At 44.0% G+C, this 18,327-nt stretch overlaps 3 protein-coding genes across 3 annotated transcripts; 2 read left to right on the forward strand and 1 right to left on the reverse strand.

The window, feature by feature from the left end:
- Nucleotides 1-2,412: 2,412 nt before the first annotated feature.
- On the forward strand, nucleotides 2,413-8,322 carry LOC112889772 (alanine--tRNA ligase, chloroplastic/mitochondrial). Its single transcript, XM_025956543.1, has 13 exons — nucleotides 2,413-2,618; nucleotides 2,740-2,820; nucleotides 2,928-3,130; nucleotides 3,346-3,524; nucleotides 3,948-4,026; nucleotides 4,395-4,529; nucleotides 4,645-4,794; nucleotides 4,888-4,998; nucleotides 5,080-6,000; nucleotides 6,416-6,688; nucleotides 6,971-7,180; nucleotides 7,512-7,666; nucleotides 7,785-8,322. Exons 1-13 carry the CDS (start codon nucleotides 2,486-2,488, stop codon nucleotides 8,119-8,121), a joined length of 2,967 nt encoding a protein of 988 aa, XP_025812328.1. The 5' UTR covers nucleotides 2,413-2,485; the 3' UTR covers nucleotides 8,122-8,322.
- A 413-nt stretch (nucleotides 8,323-8,735) lies between these two features.
- On the forward strand, nucleotides 8,736-11,989 carry LOC112889658 (E2F transcription factor-like E2FE). Its single transcript, XM_025956396.1, has 10 exons — nucleotides 8,736-9,252; nucleotides 9,360-9,480; nucleotides 9,587-9,664; nucleotides 9,782-9,850; nucleotides 9,943-10,063; nucleotides 10,150-10,217; nucleotides 10,301-10,373; nucleotides 10,469-10,530; nucleotides 10,613-11,003; nucleotides 11,547-11,989. The coding sequence occupies exons 1-10, from the start codon at nucleotides 8,951-8,953 to the stop codon at nucleotides 11,624-11,626; spliced, it is 1,365 nt and encodes a 454-aa protein (XP_025812181.1). The 5' UTR covers nucleotides 8,736-8,950; the 3' UTR covers nucleotides 11,627-11,989.
- A 289-nt stretch (nucleotides 11,990-12,278) lies between these two features.
- LOC112891038 lies at nucleotides 12,279-13,787 on the reverse strand. The gene is made up of 3 exons (XM_025957933.1): nucleotides 13,630-13,787; nucleotides 13,466-13,554; nucleotides 12,279-12,714 (listed from the first exon to the last, which is right to left on the reverse strand). Exons 1-3 carry the CDS (start codon nucleotides 13,654-13,656, stop codon nucleotides 12,567-12,569), a joined length of 264 nt encoding a protein of 87 aa, XP_025813718.1. The 5' UTR covers nucleotides 13,657-13,787; the 3' UTR covers nucleotides 12,279-12,566.
- Between the last annotated feature and the right edge of the window lie 4,540 nt (nucleotides 13,788-18,327).

Here is an 18,327-nt window from a genome sequence, read left to right on the forward strand (position 1 = left end):
CATCTGTGATGTCTTTGTTTAGGATTTGGGGTGTGCTCTGAATAATCCGGTTTCTAATATTAAATCTGAATCTCATCGATTATGACCGTCGTTGGAGGACACTTTCATGCTTTTGTTTGGTTCTGAATAATATGGGAAGTTAGAAACAATCCACCTATAAAGGGACTGGACAGATCAAAGTAGTAGTTTAATGTGTGTAGTTATTTTTTATGAGAGCAAGCGTACCTTAATCATGGATGCTAAACATGTCTTTGATTCTTGAACTGTAGAAGCTCTCTTCCCTGGCTGCTGGGATCCAGATTCTAAACCATTGTGTAGTCTTGTTCACAGGCTGCAGCGCAACAAGAACGACTAGAATCATGTCAAAGCAACAGGCATAAGGAACCTAGGTGATTTTAGTTACGCAAGAAGGCTTAGACTGATGAAGTGATGGGAGCTTCTAGTCCAGTTTATAAGTTTTATTGATGGTAGTTGTTATTTTGTTCAACCTTCTGTTTCTCCATCATTTCTGAATCTGTATTGAGCACCTGAACATTAGAGTTGACCTGATTGAAAATATGAAGAATGGAACTGATGCCAAATAGTTGACTTACTAGATGGAAAATCCAGTCTGCGTGGTATAAAAATTCAAGAATGTTATTTTTTACTTGATGCGAACATTGAATTCCCCGTTTCAAAGGCACGTAATTATCTTTCTTTACCCCAATGCAAAACATCAGAGTACGATAAAGGATACTCGGACATTTTTTTTCCAAATCTTACGTGAACCCAGTAGTTAGGAACTCATGTGAGTATAGTTTTTTTTTGTTTTGAAACTTTTGTCTTCATTGAGTAATTATGTGTAGTTCATTTTTATATTATCAAAATGTTATGTTTCAGTAGTTTGGTACTTCAGTTTAGTATTCATTCTGGAGCCAGTTTATTCAACTCTATGGAGTTCATTCTGGAGTATATACAACAGTATGAACCTTTGGTAGGGCCGTGGTTCTTTGAGTAGGATATATGGTTAAATTATCAACTACTTTTGGTTGAGTTAACCTACATGATATGTACATGAGCGTACTGCAGACTCAAGAATCAAAAACCATTACTAGATCAACACAAAATTGGTTCAGTTAACCTAGATGATGATCCATTAGCGTATTACTTCTATTATTTTAACATGTATATTTCAATTCTAATTTTCCATTTTGAAATTGTTGTTTCAAGAAACAAGCCACTACTACTACATGATAGTTTTAGCCCTGTATGGCAATTAATTTTTAGTTAGTTTTCATTTTCAGAGTTCTTAGTGCTTTCATATGAAAAATACAGAGATGTATGCTGGATCAAGTAGAAATTCTGGATATCTCCTTTTGCTTATATATATTTCTTAAAAAAATTCATTACATAGAGATCAAGTTTTTCATAGGTGAGTACCTTTTCTGCCCGATATTCTTCTAATTCTGTCAGTCTTGCATTTTTTATTTTTTGTTCATTCTTATTTTGCCTTTTGGTAGGGTGTTGCCTTTCATAACTTCTTCATTACCACGTGCAAAATTGTATACTCGCTCGTGGAGTGTGGAGAAGGGTTGCTCGGTGTGCAGGCAGGATAACATGGGAGATGTGGTCCCTTATTTTCTATTTCTCGTGTTTGAAGAAATCTAAGTAATTTTCTTTTTATTTATCACTTGGTTTTCCATTGGTGCCCTATCTTGTGTTTTTGAGTGATATTAGTGGTTTTATCAGTCACTTTTTCATATTTGTTTTATTGATGATGTGTCTAGATTCTATTGGACAAAAAATGATTGATAATTAGATGTGAAATCACCCGGATGATAGGTAGCAACTCCCTTTGTTTAACTATATAAAAAAGTAAGAGCATCTCCAGCAAATTACTCATCCATCTATCCAATACTAAAAACTATCTTTTTGACAATGAGAGGTGCTCCAAAAGATTACCAATTCCATCACCAATACCAAAATATTTTTATGATCACCAAATACACCTCCCACTTGCTCAAATATAGGAGATTTTTTTCTTCACCCCATCCATTAGGTAATATGTTATAGCACTGACTACCAAAGACTACTAAAAATATAAAATATATTATTAGGGATGGAGAGAGAAATTATATAAGAGCATCAGAGATAGGTAATCTGCTGGCTCTAGCCAAATTTGACTTGCAAATTCTGCTAATTCAGCAAACGGCATTACTATATGTAAACATTCGAAATTAGGCTGCTGTAAACATTTCAATCATAGCCAGTTATTACTACTTGCTAGGTTAATTGACAGAGGCTGCTTCCGCTCGAATTCATTTTGCAGGTCTACGGTCTACCTCGGTGAAATCCGTGGGGCAGCTCTTGTCAGAACTCAGGAACAACGCACGACCTCCAGTCTCCACCCCTCGACATCGCGATAACCCCCCCAGCGCGAGCAAGCCAAAACCACAAACACCAGAAGGGCGCGCGGAGGCACAGAGCTCTCCTCACCCCTTCAGCCATGGAGGTGGCCGCTCTCTCCCCCACCTCCCGCCCCGTCCCCCTCCTCTCCACCGCGCCCGCCCACCGCTTGCGCCTTCTCCCTCCCCGCTTCGTCTCCGGCCGCCGCTTCCGCCCCTCCCCTCGACACCAAGGTAACCCCCATCCTCACACTGCGCTCACTGGGAGGCCTGCTTCTGCTCAAATTATACCCTGCGGCGTCGGTCCCAGAGGTGGCGCGGGTTTAATATGTGGGGGCATATGCTGCGGTTGCAGGGTTCGGCTGCGTGAGAGATGGCTGGGGAGGAAGGCATTCTGCTCGTAAGAACGGATTCTTCGTAACAAGCAGCTCGTCAGGTTCAATTATCCAGCATGACATCTCTGCTATTTTACTAGTAATTGGTAGTTTGTTTGCGATTGCTGTTCTGGTTCGACGTTATAAAGTTTTCCCCTGCAATCTTCAGCCTCAATAGAACCCGCAACCCAGGAAGTGGGCACCGCGGTTCCAGGGGAGTGGAGCGGGGACGCGATACGCCGGCGGTTCCTTGAATTTTACGCTGCCCGCGGCCACAAGATCCTCCCTAGCTCGTCGCTTGTGCCCGATGACCCGACGGTGTTCCTCACCATCGCAGGGATGCTTCAGTTCAAGCCTATATTTCTTGGCAAGGTGCATCTTATGAGTTATGGACTTGTGTAATGTTCATTTAGTGCATCTGAAATATATTTGCGGAATGGACGCACAGCATGATCAAATAATCTTGACTATATTAATAAACAGCAATAAGATTCTATCTATGATCATATAATCTTGACTATAAGACGCTTCAACATGCAACTGTTTCAGCATACTTCATTCTGAAGTTCTTATGTTGCCACTTACAGGAACCTAGGCGTGTGCCATGTGCCACTACCTCCCAGAAATGCATACGAACAAATGACATTGAAAATGTGGGACGCACAGCTCGACACCAGACCTTCTTTGAGATGCTTGGGAACTTCAGCTTTGGTGATTACTTCAAGAAGGAAGCAACTGCATGGGCATGGGAGCTGGCAACCGAGGAGTATGTACAGTTCCTTTATTCTCCATGGAGTGTGATCGCCTTATTGGTGAATTATAAGCTGTTCATCTGAAAAGTTTACCATATGTTTGCGTATTACCATAGAGATGCCATTCATACTCATATGCTTCTAGAATCTCAGAGTTGTCCTAATGCATTAGTATTATCAGGCATCAATTGGTATTAACATGCTCTTCATTTACCTGAAAAGGTAATATTTCATTTTTACAATCAATGATTGTTTGTATAAAACATGAACTGGGTGATCAGTATTGCTGTAGTTCTGTCTGATTTCTGTCAGTGCTAATGATTTGCATGTTGGGCTTTACATTTCTGATCACCAGAAAGATTTTTTACGCATATATCTTTAGTTCATTTGATTTTACAAGTTCTTGAGTGTATCTAGTTCTCATTCTCTTTATTTAGGTATGGGTTACCCGCAGAAAGGCTGTGGATTAGTGTTTTCGAAGATGATGATGAAGCATTCAACATCTGGCACAATGAGGTCGGCTATCTAAATTTTATATACGATTTTTACCACACCTCACTGCCAATTTAAGAGTACAGGAGCCTGTGCACAATTAGAAAGTCAGCTATGTCTTAACCACATTTCATGATCTACACTCTTCGGTAGCTTTTTTATTTTCTTCGACAACCGTAAACTGTAGTAGATGGTAGACTAGAGATTTACGGTTATGATTTATTGGTCATCTTTAATTGTCAAAGCTCACACATTCTGTTCACAAGAGGCACGGGTTATATTTTGTAACCCTGTGGATGACGCGTGGCTTTTAAAAGATATTTGATCCATATTAATTAGGCAGTAGTCTTGCAGTATGAGTGATGGATTCTATATCTGTTTATTTTATGAAGGTTGGTGTACCAAAAGAGCATATAAAGAGGATGGGTGCGGAAGATAACTTTTGGACTAGTGGAGCAACTGGACCCTGTGGACCATGCTCTGAAATTTATTACGACTTCTATCCTGAGAGAGGATCATCAGACGCGGTGTGTAAAGATTCTTGTGGAATTAATGGTTAGGTTTAAAAAATTATATTTTTTTTCTTGTATGTAAGAGATTCTCAATAACTGAAATTAGTGATATCCATGTAGTTGTGTGCAGGATTTGGGCGATGATAGTCGATTCATTGAATTCTATAACCTTGTCTTTATGCAATACAACAAAAGGGATGATGGATCGCTAGAACCATTGAAACAAAAGAACATCGATACAGGAATGGGCCTTGAGCGTATGGCACGCATTCTTCAAAAGGTATTACCTATCATTTTGTTTCTCAGAAAATGATTTGTCATACTTTTTCTCTTAAGTTATGATCTAACACAAACTTGTTGTCGTTTATCATAGGTTCCAAACAACTACGAGACAGACTTGATTTTTCCAATTATAGAAAAGGCAGCTAGTTTGGCGCTGGTGTCCTATGCTAAAGCTGATGATGCCATGAAGACAAATCTTAAAGTGTGTTATTCTGGATGTAGTACTTGCTTTGTGACAAATAAGGGGGATACCTATAACCTTTGATTTCTTCTGTTTTTTCAGATAATTGGCGATCACATGAGGGCAGTTGTTTATCTTATATCAGATGGGGTCCTTCCCTCAAATATTGGGAGAGGATATGTTGTTCGAAGGCTGATAAGAAGAGTAGTTCGGACGGGTAGATTGATAGGTATAAGAGGTGATGGTCATGGAAACCCTGAAGGTGCATTTTTACCTTCACTGGCCGAGGTAGTGATCAGCCTTAGCACTCAGATAGATCCAGATGTCGAATCACGAAGGAAATCTATTATTGGAGAACTTCAAAGGGAAGAGCTACGATTTGTCCAGACCTTGGAAAGAGGTGAAAAGTTATTAGATGAACTTCTAGATGAGGCCTTATTAAGTGCTAGTAATAATGGAAATAAACCTTCCCTATCTGGAAAGGATGTTTTCCTTTTGTACGATACATATGGTTTTCCAGTAGAGATTACAGCTGAAATAGCTGGTGAACGAGGTGTCGCTGTTGATATGAAGGGATTTGATATTGAAATGGAAAACCAAAGGAAACAATCTCAGGCTGCTCATAATGTAGTCAAACTTTCTGTAGGAAATGAGAGTGAGATAGTCAAGAGCATCCCTGACACTGAATTTCTGGGATATGACTCTCTCTTTGCCACTGCTGTTGTTAAAGGTCTCCTAGTTAATGGAAACCCAGTTAATGAAGCTTCTGAAGGTTCTGAAGTAGAAATATTATTAGATCGGACACCATTCTATGCTGAATCAGGTGGTCAAGTTGGAGATAATGGTTTCTTATATTTAAATGTAGGGGAGGATAGAAAACAAACATCAGTCATAGAAATCAATGACGTCCAAAAATCTCTGGGAAATATATTTGTGCACAAAGGCACGATTAAGCAGGGGTCTGTAGAGGTTGGCAAGGAAATTGATGCTTCTGTTGATGCAAAGTTGAGGCAGGGGGCTAAGGTATGAGATTGTAGCATTGTATTTGCTTCTTTTGGTTGGCCTTTTTATTTTGTTGCACATTTATTTATTTGAGATTGCATTAACTAGAGTTCTGAGTTTATTACTTGGGCTTTAGCGGTCTTTAAACAAGAAACAAATAAATATTTTGTATAGATATTAGATAGTTAGTTCCATCTCATTCATGCCTTCTGATAGCATTATGTGTAACATTTCAGATTATATGAAAAAAAATTTAGTACTATAGGTTATAACTTCTGTTTCGTGACTGCTGATAGCTTAGCTTGTAGCACATGTAACATGTCTAGTTATAAGCAATTTTTTTGTTATAATTCAAAAGTGAACTCTTATATACTGAAACAAATATTATCATGTCATGATATTTATATAACTTTGTTCTGCTTCTGGCACTCTGTAGGCACATCATACTGCAACACATTTACTACAATCTGCTCTTAAAAGTGTGGTTGGTTCAGAAACTTCACAGGCTGGTTCCCTTGTGGCGTTTGACCGTCTCCGATTTGACTTCAATTTCCATCGCCCCCTTTCTGAAGAGGAATTAATGAAAATTGAATCACTCGTCAACCAATGGATTGGCAATGCAACACATCTTGAGACAAAAGTCATGGCTCTGCAAGATGCAAAAAATGCTGGTGCAATTGCAATGTTCGGAGAAAAATATGGTGAAGAGGTTGGTATATCTTGAAACAAGATTAATACCCAAGAGATTAGGATATTCCATTAATGTGATTGGAAAAATCATGAAAGTTCATGCATCATGCATCTGAATTTAAAGGAGCAACTGATTCTTAAAGAGAATTACAGTAGAAGCAGTACGTTAGAGCATCAGTAATGAGTGTTTGCAAATCAGGATCTTGATTATCTTTAAGATTCATACTTTTGAGTTTTTAAGAAAGAATAGAAGCAATAGCGATGTCCAAACCTATAATAATTTTGTATTTTTCTCTGATAGGTCAGAGTCGTAGAGGTCCCTGGGGTCTCATTGGAACTCTGTGGTGGTACTCATGTCAGTAATACCGCTGAGATTCGTGGCTTCAAGATAATCTCAGAACAGGGAATAGCTTCTGGAATCAGAAGGATAGAGGCAGTTGCAGGTGATGCATTTGTTGATTATGTTTGTGCTCGGGACAACTACATGCGACGCTTGTGTTCATCCCTTAAGGTATGATGGCATTCATAGGTTGTAAAAAGCTTGCTCATTCCCTTTGTTCGTCGTGCTTTTGTTGGTCGGTTGGACGGCTATACTTTTGTTCATCAGATGGTCCTTATCTCCTGCTCAAGTAGACTTTGGATTTGCCATTTCAAGTGTTTTGAAACCCATTTTGTAATTGAAATCTGCATGCCTCTTAATACTGATCATGTTTACGAATTTGCCCAAAAATCACTTGATTTGAGACATCATGTTGGTTACCAACATTGGTAGAGTGACTGGAAGTATGTTTCTCCACATAAATTTTCCAATTGATGTTATAACCTTGTGACTTATATTTCAGGTTAAGGCTGAAGATGTGAATGGCAGAGTAGACACAATTCTTGAGGAGCTAAGAGCAACCAGAAACGAAGTATCATCTCTACGGAGCAAAATGGCGGTGCTCAAAGCCGCGTCTCTTGCAAGTAAAGCCACAACGGTTGAACCCCAGAATGTCAGGTACTTGCTTCAATTATGCCCAATCTCTAGTGGCGTCATGTGCTACCAAAAAAGCGGTCACCACTCTCAACTCAGAAAGTTGGCAGAGACGATCTGACGTAAAATCTGTTTCCCGCAGGGTCGTGGTCGTGAACATGGGCGACGTGGACGCCGACGGGCTGAAAAGCGCCGCCGAGTATCTCATAGGCACCCTGCAAGACCCCGCCGCGGTGATCTTAGGATCAAGCCCGGGAGACGGTAAGGTCAGCTTGGTCGCCGCCTTCAGCCCCGCGGTCGTCAAGATGGGGCTGCAGGCGGGCAAGTTCGTCGGCGGGATCGCGAAGCTCTGCGGCGGAGGCGGCGGCGGTAAGCCCAACTTCGCGCAGGCCGGCGGCCGGAAGCCAGAGAACCTGCCGGACGCCCTTGAAAAGGCCCGGGCCGAAATCGTCGCGGCGGTGTCGTCGAGCTCGAGCTGATACTTCACTTCACTCCATACTTGGTAGCGGTGTACGCTTAGGAAATTCAAAAGGTTTTCCATTGGCAGCCAGGAGAAAGAGTTTTGGTTACCCCCGTGTCCTGGCATTCATTGTACGTTTTGTGCAGACGATGGAACAGTTTTTGTCAGTTTTTGTCAGACAGGAGGGAAGGGGTAAGAAATCAAAATCAAAATTTTCGTACAGCAAAAGTAGATACGCTTCACAGCAGTCTTGGTTATCATTGTGGCGCTTTTTGTTAACCGGAGAACGGGAAGCTCTTCCGGAGATGGAGTAGCTGAGCATAGCCGTCACCTGTCAGCCCTTTTCGGGGCATTGCTGCCGGGCATCGAAAACGATGGATTGGCACGTGCGTTCCCTCCCACTCCCTTCCATGATTCCATCGCACGGACACCCGGACGCTGGGCCTCCCCACCTCTGGCTAGGCAGCCATCACCGACAGGCGGGACCCGCACAGCGCCGCAGCCCCATCGGGCCCAAACGCCCAGGCGCGAGGCCCCAGGCCCCAGCCCGAGCCCGAGCCGACCGCCCAAAAGGGCGAAAAAGTTGGAACCGGCCGAGCCGCGACGGCGCGGGGGCGGAGGCGTTTGAAAAGTGGGTGGTGGGAGCACCGGAGTCCGGAGCCGCCGACGCCGCGGCGGGCGCCAAATTACCCAACGGCCTCGCGTGAATTCTCGCCGCGTTGCCCCCGCAGATCTACGGGGCGGGGGCAAAGGACAATCCAAAAATTTACTTGGAGCGGCAGAGGGATTCCTTCCCCTCCCCCGCCCGCGCCGCGTGAGCCGAACCCTCCCGAGCTCCCGCGCCCGCGATGGACTCCGCCTCCGCCACTGCAGCGGCAGCCGCCGGGCCCTCCTCTTCCTCCGAAGCCGCAGCCGCTGGGCCCTCCTCTTCCGCCGCCCCAGCCGCAGCCGCCAGGTCCTCCTCTGGCGCCGAGCCTCCCGCGGCGGCCGCCCAGCCGCAGCCGGTGGCTCCGCAGGTGCAGTTCCTCCAGGCGACCGTGCTGGGCGGCGGCGGCGGCGCCGGCAGCGGGGGCGGGAGCGGCGTCGCGCGGGCCTGCCGCCACCACGCGTACAGCCGCAAGCAGAAGTCGCTCGGCCTGCTCTGCTCCAAGTAAGGCTCTCCCGTCTCGTCTCTCCGCCTTGTTCCTAGTTCGCGTCGAACACCCCCTCGTGGCGCGCGGTGCCCTGACCCAGCTTCCCTTCTCGCGGCGGCTGTAGCTTCGTGGCGCTGTACGACCAGGAGAACGTGGAGACGATTGGGCTGGACGACGCGGCCAAGCGGCTCGGCGTCGAGCGCCGCCGGATCTACGACATCGTCAACGTGCTCGAGAGCGTCGGGGTGAGCCGCGATTTCCCCGCCAGCTCTAATTCCCGGGATGTGGTGCGGTTGCGCCTTCTCGTTCTTCTTCCAATCTTCATGTGCTGTCATCTCTTGGGGCTTGCAGATTCTTGTGCGGAGGGCCAAGAATCGGTACACGTGGCTCGGATTCGGGGGAGTCCCTGCAGCGCTCAAAGAACTCAAGGTCTGGCTATGCCTTTATGTTCCCACTTCCCCATTTCTATCTCTGTCAATTTCATCTTAACTCCAAATTATAATCTGATTACTCATAATCACCCCCTTTTCTCGTTCGTTTGACCAGGAGAGGGCGTTGAGGGAGATGTCCGGATCACTAGTGTTACCTCCAATGGAGGAGTCATCCACTGCTAATGTTAGATTTCTTCTACTTGATTTGGCTGGCTGTGGTCGTGGTACAAGTTGTTGCTGACTTTTGCATTTTCTCTGGGTTTTGTGATTGCAAAGCTCTCTGATGATGAAGATGACGAGAAATTGGAGGATGCTGATGAAGATGACGAGAAACTCAGCCAGTCCGTTGATAATACGTCTGATAAGCCTGACGCACCCGGCTGCCGCCTTAGATCTGGTATAGCTGCTGCTTAACTGTCTTCCTGCTATATCTGGTGACTTATATGCTATGTGCTGACTTGAAGTTGACTGCTGTAATTTCAGATCATCGGAAGGAGAAGTCCCTTGGGCTGCTCACTCAGAATTTTGTCAAGCTCTTCCTCACCATGGAGGTGAGTGACACTGAATTTTCACCTATATTGCTGGGGTTATCTTCCTTTGAGGTTGACTCTAATGGGGTTTGCATCTGGTGCAGGTTGAGACGATCTCACTGGATGAAGCTGCTAGGCTTCTCCTAGGAGAGGGACATGCTGAGAGCAATATGAGAAGTTAGTACATGCATTTCGTTTGTTTAATTTTGTCTTATAGCTATGATTTTCCTATCCAAGTAGAACTAAGATTGATCCTAATATTGGTGATGCAGCTAAAGTTCGGCGATTGTATGACATTGCCAATATACTATCTTCTTTGAACCTCATTGAGAAGGTAGGCTCTTAACCGCCTGCCATTTCAGTTGAAGGAAATGATTATTCTGCTTACCATTGTTTCTTCCACCATTTTGTTTCAGACACAGCAAGCTGACACAAGAAAGCCCGCATTCCGATGGCTGGGCCAGGCAAAGCGAAAGCAAGAGAATACCAAGGTCGCTTTACCCCCTGCCAGGCCCAATAAAAGGGCATTTGGTACTGATCTTACGAATTTTGACAATAAGCGGGGCAGATTGGACTCCACAACAGAGAACAAAGCCAAACTCATGCAGGGTGCTGGCAACATAGTGAAGACTTTTGAGAGGCAGCTGGGGCAAGGGAACAGGAGTGACTTTGTTTATGGGCCCTTCCACCCTGCTGTTGTAAAGAAACAGGAAAGTGATGATCACACCGTTAGGCAGAAGGAGAGGAAGACCATTCAGGACTGGGAAAACCTTGCTGTTTCCTTCTGTCCGCAATATCAAAACCAAGGTGAGCTTAGCATTTCCTTTCCAAATGACTCAGGTTTAATAATTCTTGTTTGAAGAAACAATACTGCATTGCCCAAATGCCTTGCAAGCTCTTGTTTTGTTCTCTTTTTCTCGCAATTAACTCGCCAAGCCTTTTCACTTGCTTTATAATCCTACATGTGATATGCTGGTGTCTGATCTTGATTGTTTTAAAGAATCTGGAAAATACATGAGCAACTATGAAATGTTTACTAATGAAACATAAAAGGCATGCTAGATTTTTTTTAGAGATTCATAGTTTATCATAGTCCAATGGTGAAAGAAAAACATTCACATTTACACTTGAAACTTCTTATTCTGAAGCCATTCATGGTTTAATATTTCCATGTTATTACCAATGGTAGATTTTCTTGATGGATTTATACATTAAAGGTTTTGTTTTTATTGACAGTCATGTCATAGGTCCCCTTGTGTTGTTTCTGTAAATCTACTATTGAGAGTTGATATTGTTGAAGAACTGACTGGGTCAAACTTACCTAATTTCTTCCACATTTTCCTGTTGCAGCATTGAATGATCTTTTTGGTCATTATGTGGAAGCATGGAAATCATGGTACTTGGATCTTACACGGGAAACATCATCATGAAATAGAATGCTGGCAGGTCTGTTGTAAACCGATTCCAGTAGGCAGATCAACTCAGTTGTTGATGCATGCTTAGGGAACTGATTTGTTTGTAATAAAAACAAAGGCAATTTTGGCCTTTGGTTCATTGTATTTACTCAAATGCAAAAAAATGAGGCCATTTGTCAAAAGGAAAAGGTTCAAAAAAATTTGACCCATTGTCTATCTGTAGTCAACACTGAAGATTATCATTTCCACATTTCCAGTGTTTGTTTCGTTCTATCAAACAGCCTAAAGGAGATGGTTTGGTATGAGGATCAAGCTTCAGCTGGGAAACAGCTTAAGGCTACAATCCATCCAGATGGAAGAATTTGTATTTTTTTGGAATTTCTTGACCATCCCTGAACCTGAACTTCTGACGAGTTGTCTGAACTAATGCTGCCTTGTGGGTTTTGCGAGATCTAATGCTTCCTTCTGGGTTCTGTCGATATAATGCTGGCATTCTGGTTAGAATGAAGCGTTACATCCATTGAACGGACTTGTGCTTGATCCACTAATTCTTTGACTGATGAAAGCAGCATAAGCTAGTCATTTGAGAAGGAAGTTAGGAACATATCAAGCAGATGCAAGTAATGATGATGCATAGTCAAGCTCGCAGTTTAACAGAATGTGTATGGAACGAACATCACAAAACATCGGTAGCAGTAACCAAATGAACGTTGGCTGACAATTTATCACTGAGGCACAGCAAATCCACATGACAGATGAGCATGAACATCAAACAGGGTGATGCAACACTCGAACCATATCATACACATAGCAAGCCATCACCAATCACTCACACGGTACTTTTAATAAGAGGTATCTGATGTCCTCCAATTTATGGATGACATGACATATTGAATGCCTTAAATGGGTACACTCGACAATAGCGACTCCGGCAGCAGCACCCAAGCAAATCGCTTCACTTTGGCTCAGTGAAGAACTTGTTTATCGAAGGCATGATTTCAGGGGTCTTGTCATGCACAAAGCTTCTGAGGCTGTGCATTGCGTACCGCCTCCCCTCCTCATGGTTCTCAAGCACACCAGCTGCCCTCCCTGCCTTGTTTACCCTGTAGATTGAAGCGATTTAGATTTTTTTTCTTCAACAAGTAGGTCTATTGACTCGGACATCAGGATTGAACTTTGTTATTTAACCAAAAGTTCAAATTATTGATACAAGTGATGCTACTACAACATCGAAGTACTTTATTCTTAGCATCATACAAGTTAACACCACACATATAACAGAGAAAGCGGTTCAGTATGCATTGCACACTTACAACTCAAGAAGAACCAAGATTACAAACAGTAAACATGAACAATGGTGAAATGAGATTATTATACATGTAAACAGGGACGCATGCATGTACCCACAGACGCACGGCATGTTATCGACAGTCAGACAATCAGTCTCTGAATAAGTAGAAACTACATGCATATCACCTCATGCTTTCTCTCAAAAGAAATCATCACCGCCACACAGGTAAACCTCTGCAGGTATGTAGACACAATGACTCCTACGGAAAGTCTAGTAGTTTTCAACCCTTTGCTAACCCCCTCAACCGAGAAAACTATGGCCACAAATATTCACCTGATGGATAGAGCCACAGCAACAATAGCCTGGCAAGTCAACCCCAAGCCATGGGTCCAAACAAGTTAGAAACGAAGGGTACTGACTATCGAACTTTGAACTATACACAGACCACTCCATGAGCACAAAGAAATCCAGCAGATCTATCCTGATACAGTCCTACAGCACGCACAGGAACATCTCTTGCAAGGATCGAACGGTTAAAGGAGTTAAAGAGTCCAGATCCCGACCTGACTTCCGGGTTGCCGGTGATGTTCCGGAAGAGCTGAAATCCGCATATGCCGACGGCCACGCCCATCGCCGCGAACAGCGGGTACACCTGCGCGGCAGCCACGCCCCCATGAGAGAGAGAGAGAGAGAGAGAGAGAGAGACGAAGCGACCGAGGAAGCTCACCTCGGGTCGGACCCAGCGGCTGGCCATCGGAGTCGGAGGCTCTTCGGACTGCGAGGCGACCGCGACGGCGGCGAAGGATGGGGAAAGTGGAGAGGCGACGGTGGAGGAGGGGGAGAGCGGAGAGTGGGTGGAGCGGTTTTATCGGCGTGTGGTCGCTTGGAGCTTCTAGTCAGAAATGACGCTCCTACCCTCACACTTTCTTTTTGTTCCCTTCCGGTTGCCCACTGTTTGTTCGAGTACACGGGAATTATTATCTTTTTAGGAGAGTCCCCAGGAAGCCACCACATGCCGATAGTATTTACAAGAACAAATACATGACTGCCCAAGTGCTATACGTCGGTATTTGAACAGTGTTGTGTACTTGCATCTACGAAATACAGTGGAAAAGGTGGCAGTTCGAGCGTCAATCATTGCGTAAAAGCAAAATACTTGCCGGAAATTTATAGATAATGCAGGCTTCGTAAGAAATTCTGTTGCGTCGTCTCTTAGTAAGTGATTTTGCTCGGATCCTTATCTCCATTATTGTTTTGTCTTCCAATTTTTATTAGAAAACAGGCTTTGCCCTGTTGCCTCCTCTCTTTTTTACAGGTCCTTAAGGCTTTGCTAGGTTAGTTCAGAGAAATAGCATCAATGATTAATAAGATTTTACTAGAAAAGTTCTTATAAAATAGTAAGACCAAGATTTTACCTAGAGGCCAAGATTCTTAGCTGCAAAAGCCGAACTGCGCAACAAAGGCCACAGGCCAAAAATGCTAGCACGGGCTGGAGACCGCTCGACGAGCCGAGTTTGCAAACAGTGGGCTGTGGCGGGCGGGGCACTTTGGTCATTTCGAAATGCTTAGCCCGTGCCCTGTCACGTCCAGCGCCGAAAGCATATTCCAGTGCACTTGTACAACTCGAGGGCGAGCCGTGAGCGGGGAGGAGTGGAGCATCGTGACAGTGGCGTCGAGTGCCGCTAGAAAAACGTATTAAATACGTTCATATTTCTTTGGGAACAGCGACATCTTTTTTCTGTTTTTAAAAGAAGTCTGCGTCCAACAGCTATCTCCATCTTTAAGGTCAGCTTGCAAATCTTGCGTCACTCCATCCCCCAGCTACCATGGCTGCTTCCGCGGACAAGCGATTTTAATATTGCGCGTACGAAACGGAGCTTATCGCCTTGGCTGCTGCACGGCCTACGGGAGAAGACATGTTCCAAGCCCCAACTGCCCGTCTGCTCTCATCCCAGAGAGGATGGTCTCGTCTTCTGGGGCTATTTCCAGTCGCAAGTTATCTGCCACCGCGAGCCGAATCTTCGCAGAAGCTCTCCACCGTCGTGGGCTGTCGTGGGCCGGCTGTGCTCCCATGCCTCCGTCGCGGCCCGTCGGCTCTGGCGCTGCCCCGGCGCCTCCGCCGCCGCTCAGCATCGCCGCTGACACTAACTCGGTACGTTTTCTCGTCCCAGCCTTCCTTTTCGCCCCAGCGCCGGCCACCGCCCGTCAGGGATCTAGCTCCGCTCGGCCGAACGCTGCCTCGCCTCTGCCGCCGGCCGAACCACCACCACTGCTGGGCCGCCCTCTCCCCCAACCTCCCCTCTATGGAAGCCGGCCATGGAAGCTGCCCCTACTGGTCCATCTCCGGAAATCCGAAATCCTAAAGACCACCACCTCGATCACTACCCCCGCCGACGGCGATCTCATTGTTGCCGCTCCCCCTACCTCCCACCCTCGGCGGCCGCTCCAACCCCTCCGCTTCCCCTACCTCTTTATTCATCAAATCTTATGGAAACTCCACATCGGATCATACCTAGGCTCCAACAGCTATATGACACGTCTAGTTTCCAATCGAGACGTGCAGATCGAAATGCAATTCATCCAAATGAGGGCGAAAGCAATCCAAACGAGTCTTGGAGTACGTGGGCAGGCTGTCTGCGCTAGCACCAAGGGGATTAGAGACTTGATGTCTGTTGGGCCATGAGCGTAACCAAAGTGTTATCTTTACTCGGCTGATACAGTTTCACATTTTCAGACAATTTTTTTCTTGGCTAGTTTCACGGGAAATCGGTTGATTTTTGGATTGTCATTACTCAATTTAGTTAACCATCAATGCTACATAGCCTCATCCTATTAGTCTGAAAAATTGTTGACGCTGGCACGGATTTTACTCGATTGTTGCGGAGTCATTCACGTTAAAAAAAAAACTGACCTGCCTTTGTAAGAAAATACATTAAGGTATATTTATCTACACATGGTTTATAAAGGTTTTGTAGCTTCTCATGATAGGGTATAAACCCACGATCCTTAGCGGGGACATGTGCCCCTACTAAACACCAATTTGATCTGCCATTGGCTCGTCGTTGGAGGATGGTTTTACATAAACGACCTGCATGTTTAGATCTTGACATGTAGGCGATGTCTCATAACAACAATAATTGAACTGTCCATCTAGGCATCGAACCCCGACAAGTGCAGGATTGGGCTTGAACCAACGCGCTTATTCTTGTATCCTCCATCTTTTTGGCCCATTGAGTGACCCCGAGAGTAGAGATTACGTCTGTTGTAGGTTTTTTCTAAAATACTAAGCGAGCTTGCTGTTCCTTTCCTATACTTTTTTTTTCTTGGTGAACTTCGGTGATCATACAAGTTTGGAAATCGTTTCTCTATCCTTTTTCTGAGGGTGGCTCTCCTGTAACAACTGTTATTACGTGGGGAGATATGAAAAAAAAAGTAAAAAGGGACGTCGTAGACTCGTAGTGGGAAAATAATTCCCAGCCCAGTTTCAGGTCCGGAGATCATGGGGCCTAAAATTTCACGAGTTTTTTTTAAAAAGGGGACAAAAAAAAAACAAAATTCGAAAAAGGGGTGGCAGTTGGAGAAATTTAGGGAAATGGGTGCCTCCCGCCCGCTGGGAGGGCGGAAAGGAGCATCCCGCCCAACCATAGGGCGGGATGCTCAAAAAAAATTTCCAGGGACCTCTTCGCGAATAAGAAAACTTTTTTCATTCGCGAAGTGGTCCCTGAAGGAGGCCTCCCGCCCGGCCACTGGGCGGGATGCCTCCCGCCCGGCCACTGGGCGGGACGCCTCCTGGTGCACTGTTATTTCATGTGTATGTGTTTTCTGGCTTCCAAAATTCGTAACAATTCACAGAAAAATCCAAAAATAGCAAAACTAGTTTTGTTAGAAAGTAGATTTCAAACTCTATAACTTTTGTTAATGGAGTTTAGTTTGAAACAAAATACTTTTACTCCTATTTTAAAACTAAGATTAAGGAAAGTTTATGCATAACTTTAGGATTTCATGCTTTGTTGTTTATGAAGTTTGGTATGACTATTCTATAAACTCTAGGTACCTTTGTGCAAAGTTTCAAACTCAAATTTGATGTAAATTTAACTTCTTTTGTCTTGAATTTTTCAAATTTGAAATGTTAACTAAACCTAATTATAACCCTTTTCTAATTAAAATCTATTGTTATTCTCTAATGTGATATTATTTAATATCTAATATATAGTCAAAGTTCTAAAACCTATAAAGTTCTAAAACCTATAATCTTATGCTCATGGTCCATTTTTGTTATATTTTTTCTTAGATTATTTGTTTCAGAAACTATTTAAAATTCAGAATTTTTTTAAATATAAGATTCATTCGCCATACTCTTATGTATGCACATAAAATTTTAATTCAATTTTCCAAAGAAGATTACGGTATCTAAAACTCGTACGAAGATAGTTAAACGATAACGTTTGCAACGTAGAATCTAAATATGATAATGAACATTACAAATATTACAAATACATGAATCCAAATATTGTGTCTTCAGTCAATGCGGCAAATATTACAAATACGTATCTAGGTCTGATAGAATCTCAACGCAGCAAAAATTACATATGAGCAAATAACGTTTAAATAAAATTACAACTAAATGATGCCTGATGACGTACTAGCACTCGATCGGCGACGTCTCCCACTTCTTGATGCAACCGGAGGTCTTCCATCTGTAGCATCACCTGTAGGGCCAGCTTCAGCACAACTGGTAATTCCTCTGACCGCACAGTTGAATTCACTTAAATCTACCCCATTCGGCCCATAAATCACATTTCCTTCTCCGTAATATATACTGAAAATACCCTTCTCGGAAGACATATCTGTCAATCATTAATAAACTAGTTATACTACATATTAATACACAACGAACGACGATCCTAAATTTCAGCGACTCTCAGATTATATTTTACAGATTCTAAACTATTCAGATTATAAATTATACTAAAAACAAATGAAAATACTAAAACTATTCAAAACATAACTACTCTAACAAATATTTCCTAAATTATAGTTATTTTCAAGTACTTATATGGCTAGAACGAGAATATACCTCAAAATCGACGTGTGGACAGGGCTTCGCCGCTTCCTCTTCTCTCTTCCTCTCCTCTCTTTCTCTTTTTTCTGATTTTTGCTGGATAAAATGGCATTTTTTGGGCAGGTTGGGGCTTAAATAGCTGCTGGGGGGACCTCCCGCCCGACCAAAGGGCGGGATGCCCATCAGCACAGCATCCCGCCCGTTGGTTGGGCGGGATGCCCTCCCAGGGACCTCTTCGCAAATAATTTATTTGCGAAGAGGTCCTCGGGGGACGTCCCGCCCTCTGGGTGGGCGGGATGTCCCGGGCCCCACGCGTCCCGCCCGTTCAGCGGGCGGGAGGCACCCATTTCTCTAAATTTTCCC

This window comes from Panicum hallii, chromosome 4 (assembly GCF_002211085.1).
Source record: "Panicum hallii strain FIL2 chromosome 4, PHallii_v3.1, whole genome shotgun sequence".
In the NCBI taxonomy this organism is placed as follows: domain Eukaryota; kingdom Viridiplantae; phylum Streptophyta; class Magnoliopsida; order Poales; family Poaceae; genus Panicum; species Panicum hallii.

Coding starts and splice junctions, on each gene's coding strand:
- LOC112891038 (XM_025957933.1), bottom strand. CDS start 13,656: ATGGCCAGCCGCTGGGTCCGACCCGAG. Junction 13,555..13,629: donor GCCGCTGGGTCCGACCCGAG/GTGAGCTTCCTC, acceptor GCTGCCGCGCAG/GTGTACCCGCTGTTCGCGGC. Junction 12,715..13,465: donor ACCGGCAACCCGGAAGTCAG/GTCGGGATCTGG, acceptor TTCAATCTACAG/GGTAAACAAGGCAGGGAGGG.
- LOC112889772 (XM_025956543.1), top strand. CDS start 2,486: ATGGAGGTGGCCGCTCTCTCCCCCACCTCCCGCCCCGTCCCCCTCCTC. Junction 4,999..5,079: donor CCATGAAGACAAATCTTAAA/GTGTGTTATTCT, acceptor CTGTTTTTTCAG/ATAATTGGCGATCACATGAG. Junction 7,181..7,511: donor GCTTGTGTTCATCCCTTAAG/GTATGATGGCAT, acceptor CTTATATTTCAG/GTTAAGGCTGAAGATGTGAA.
- LOC112889658 (XM_025956396.1), top strand. CDS start 8,951: ATGGACTCCGCCTCCGCCACTGCAGCGGCAGCCGCCGGGCCCTCCTCT. Junction 9,665..9,781: donor CAGCGCTCAAAGAACTCAAG/GTCTGGCTATGC, acceptor TCGTTTGACCAG/GAGAGGGCGTTGAGGGAGAT. Junction 10,064..10,149: donor CGGCTGCCGCCTTAGATCTG/GTATAGCTGCTG, acceptor CTGTAATTTCAG/ATCATCGGAAGGAGAAGTCC.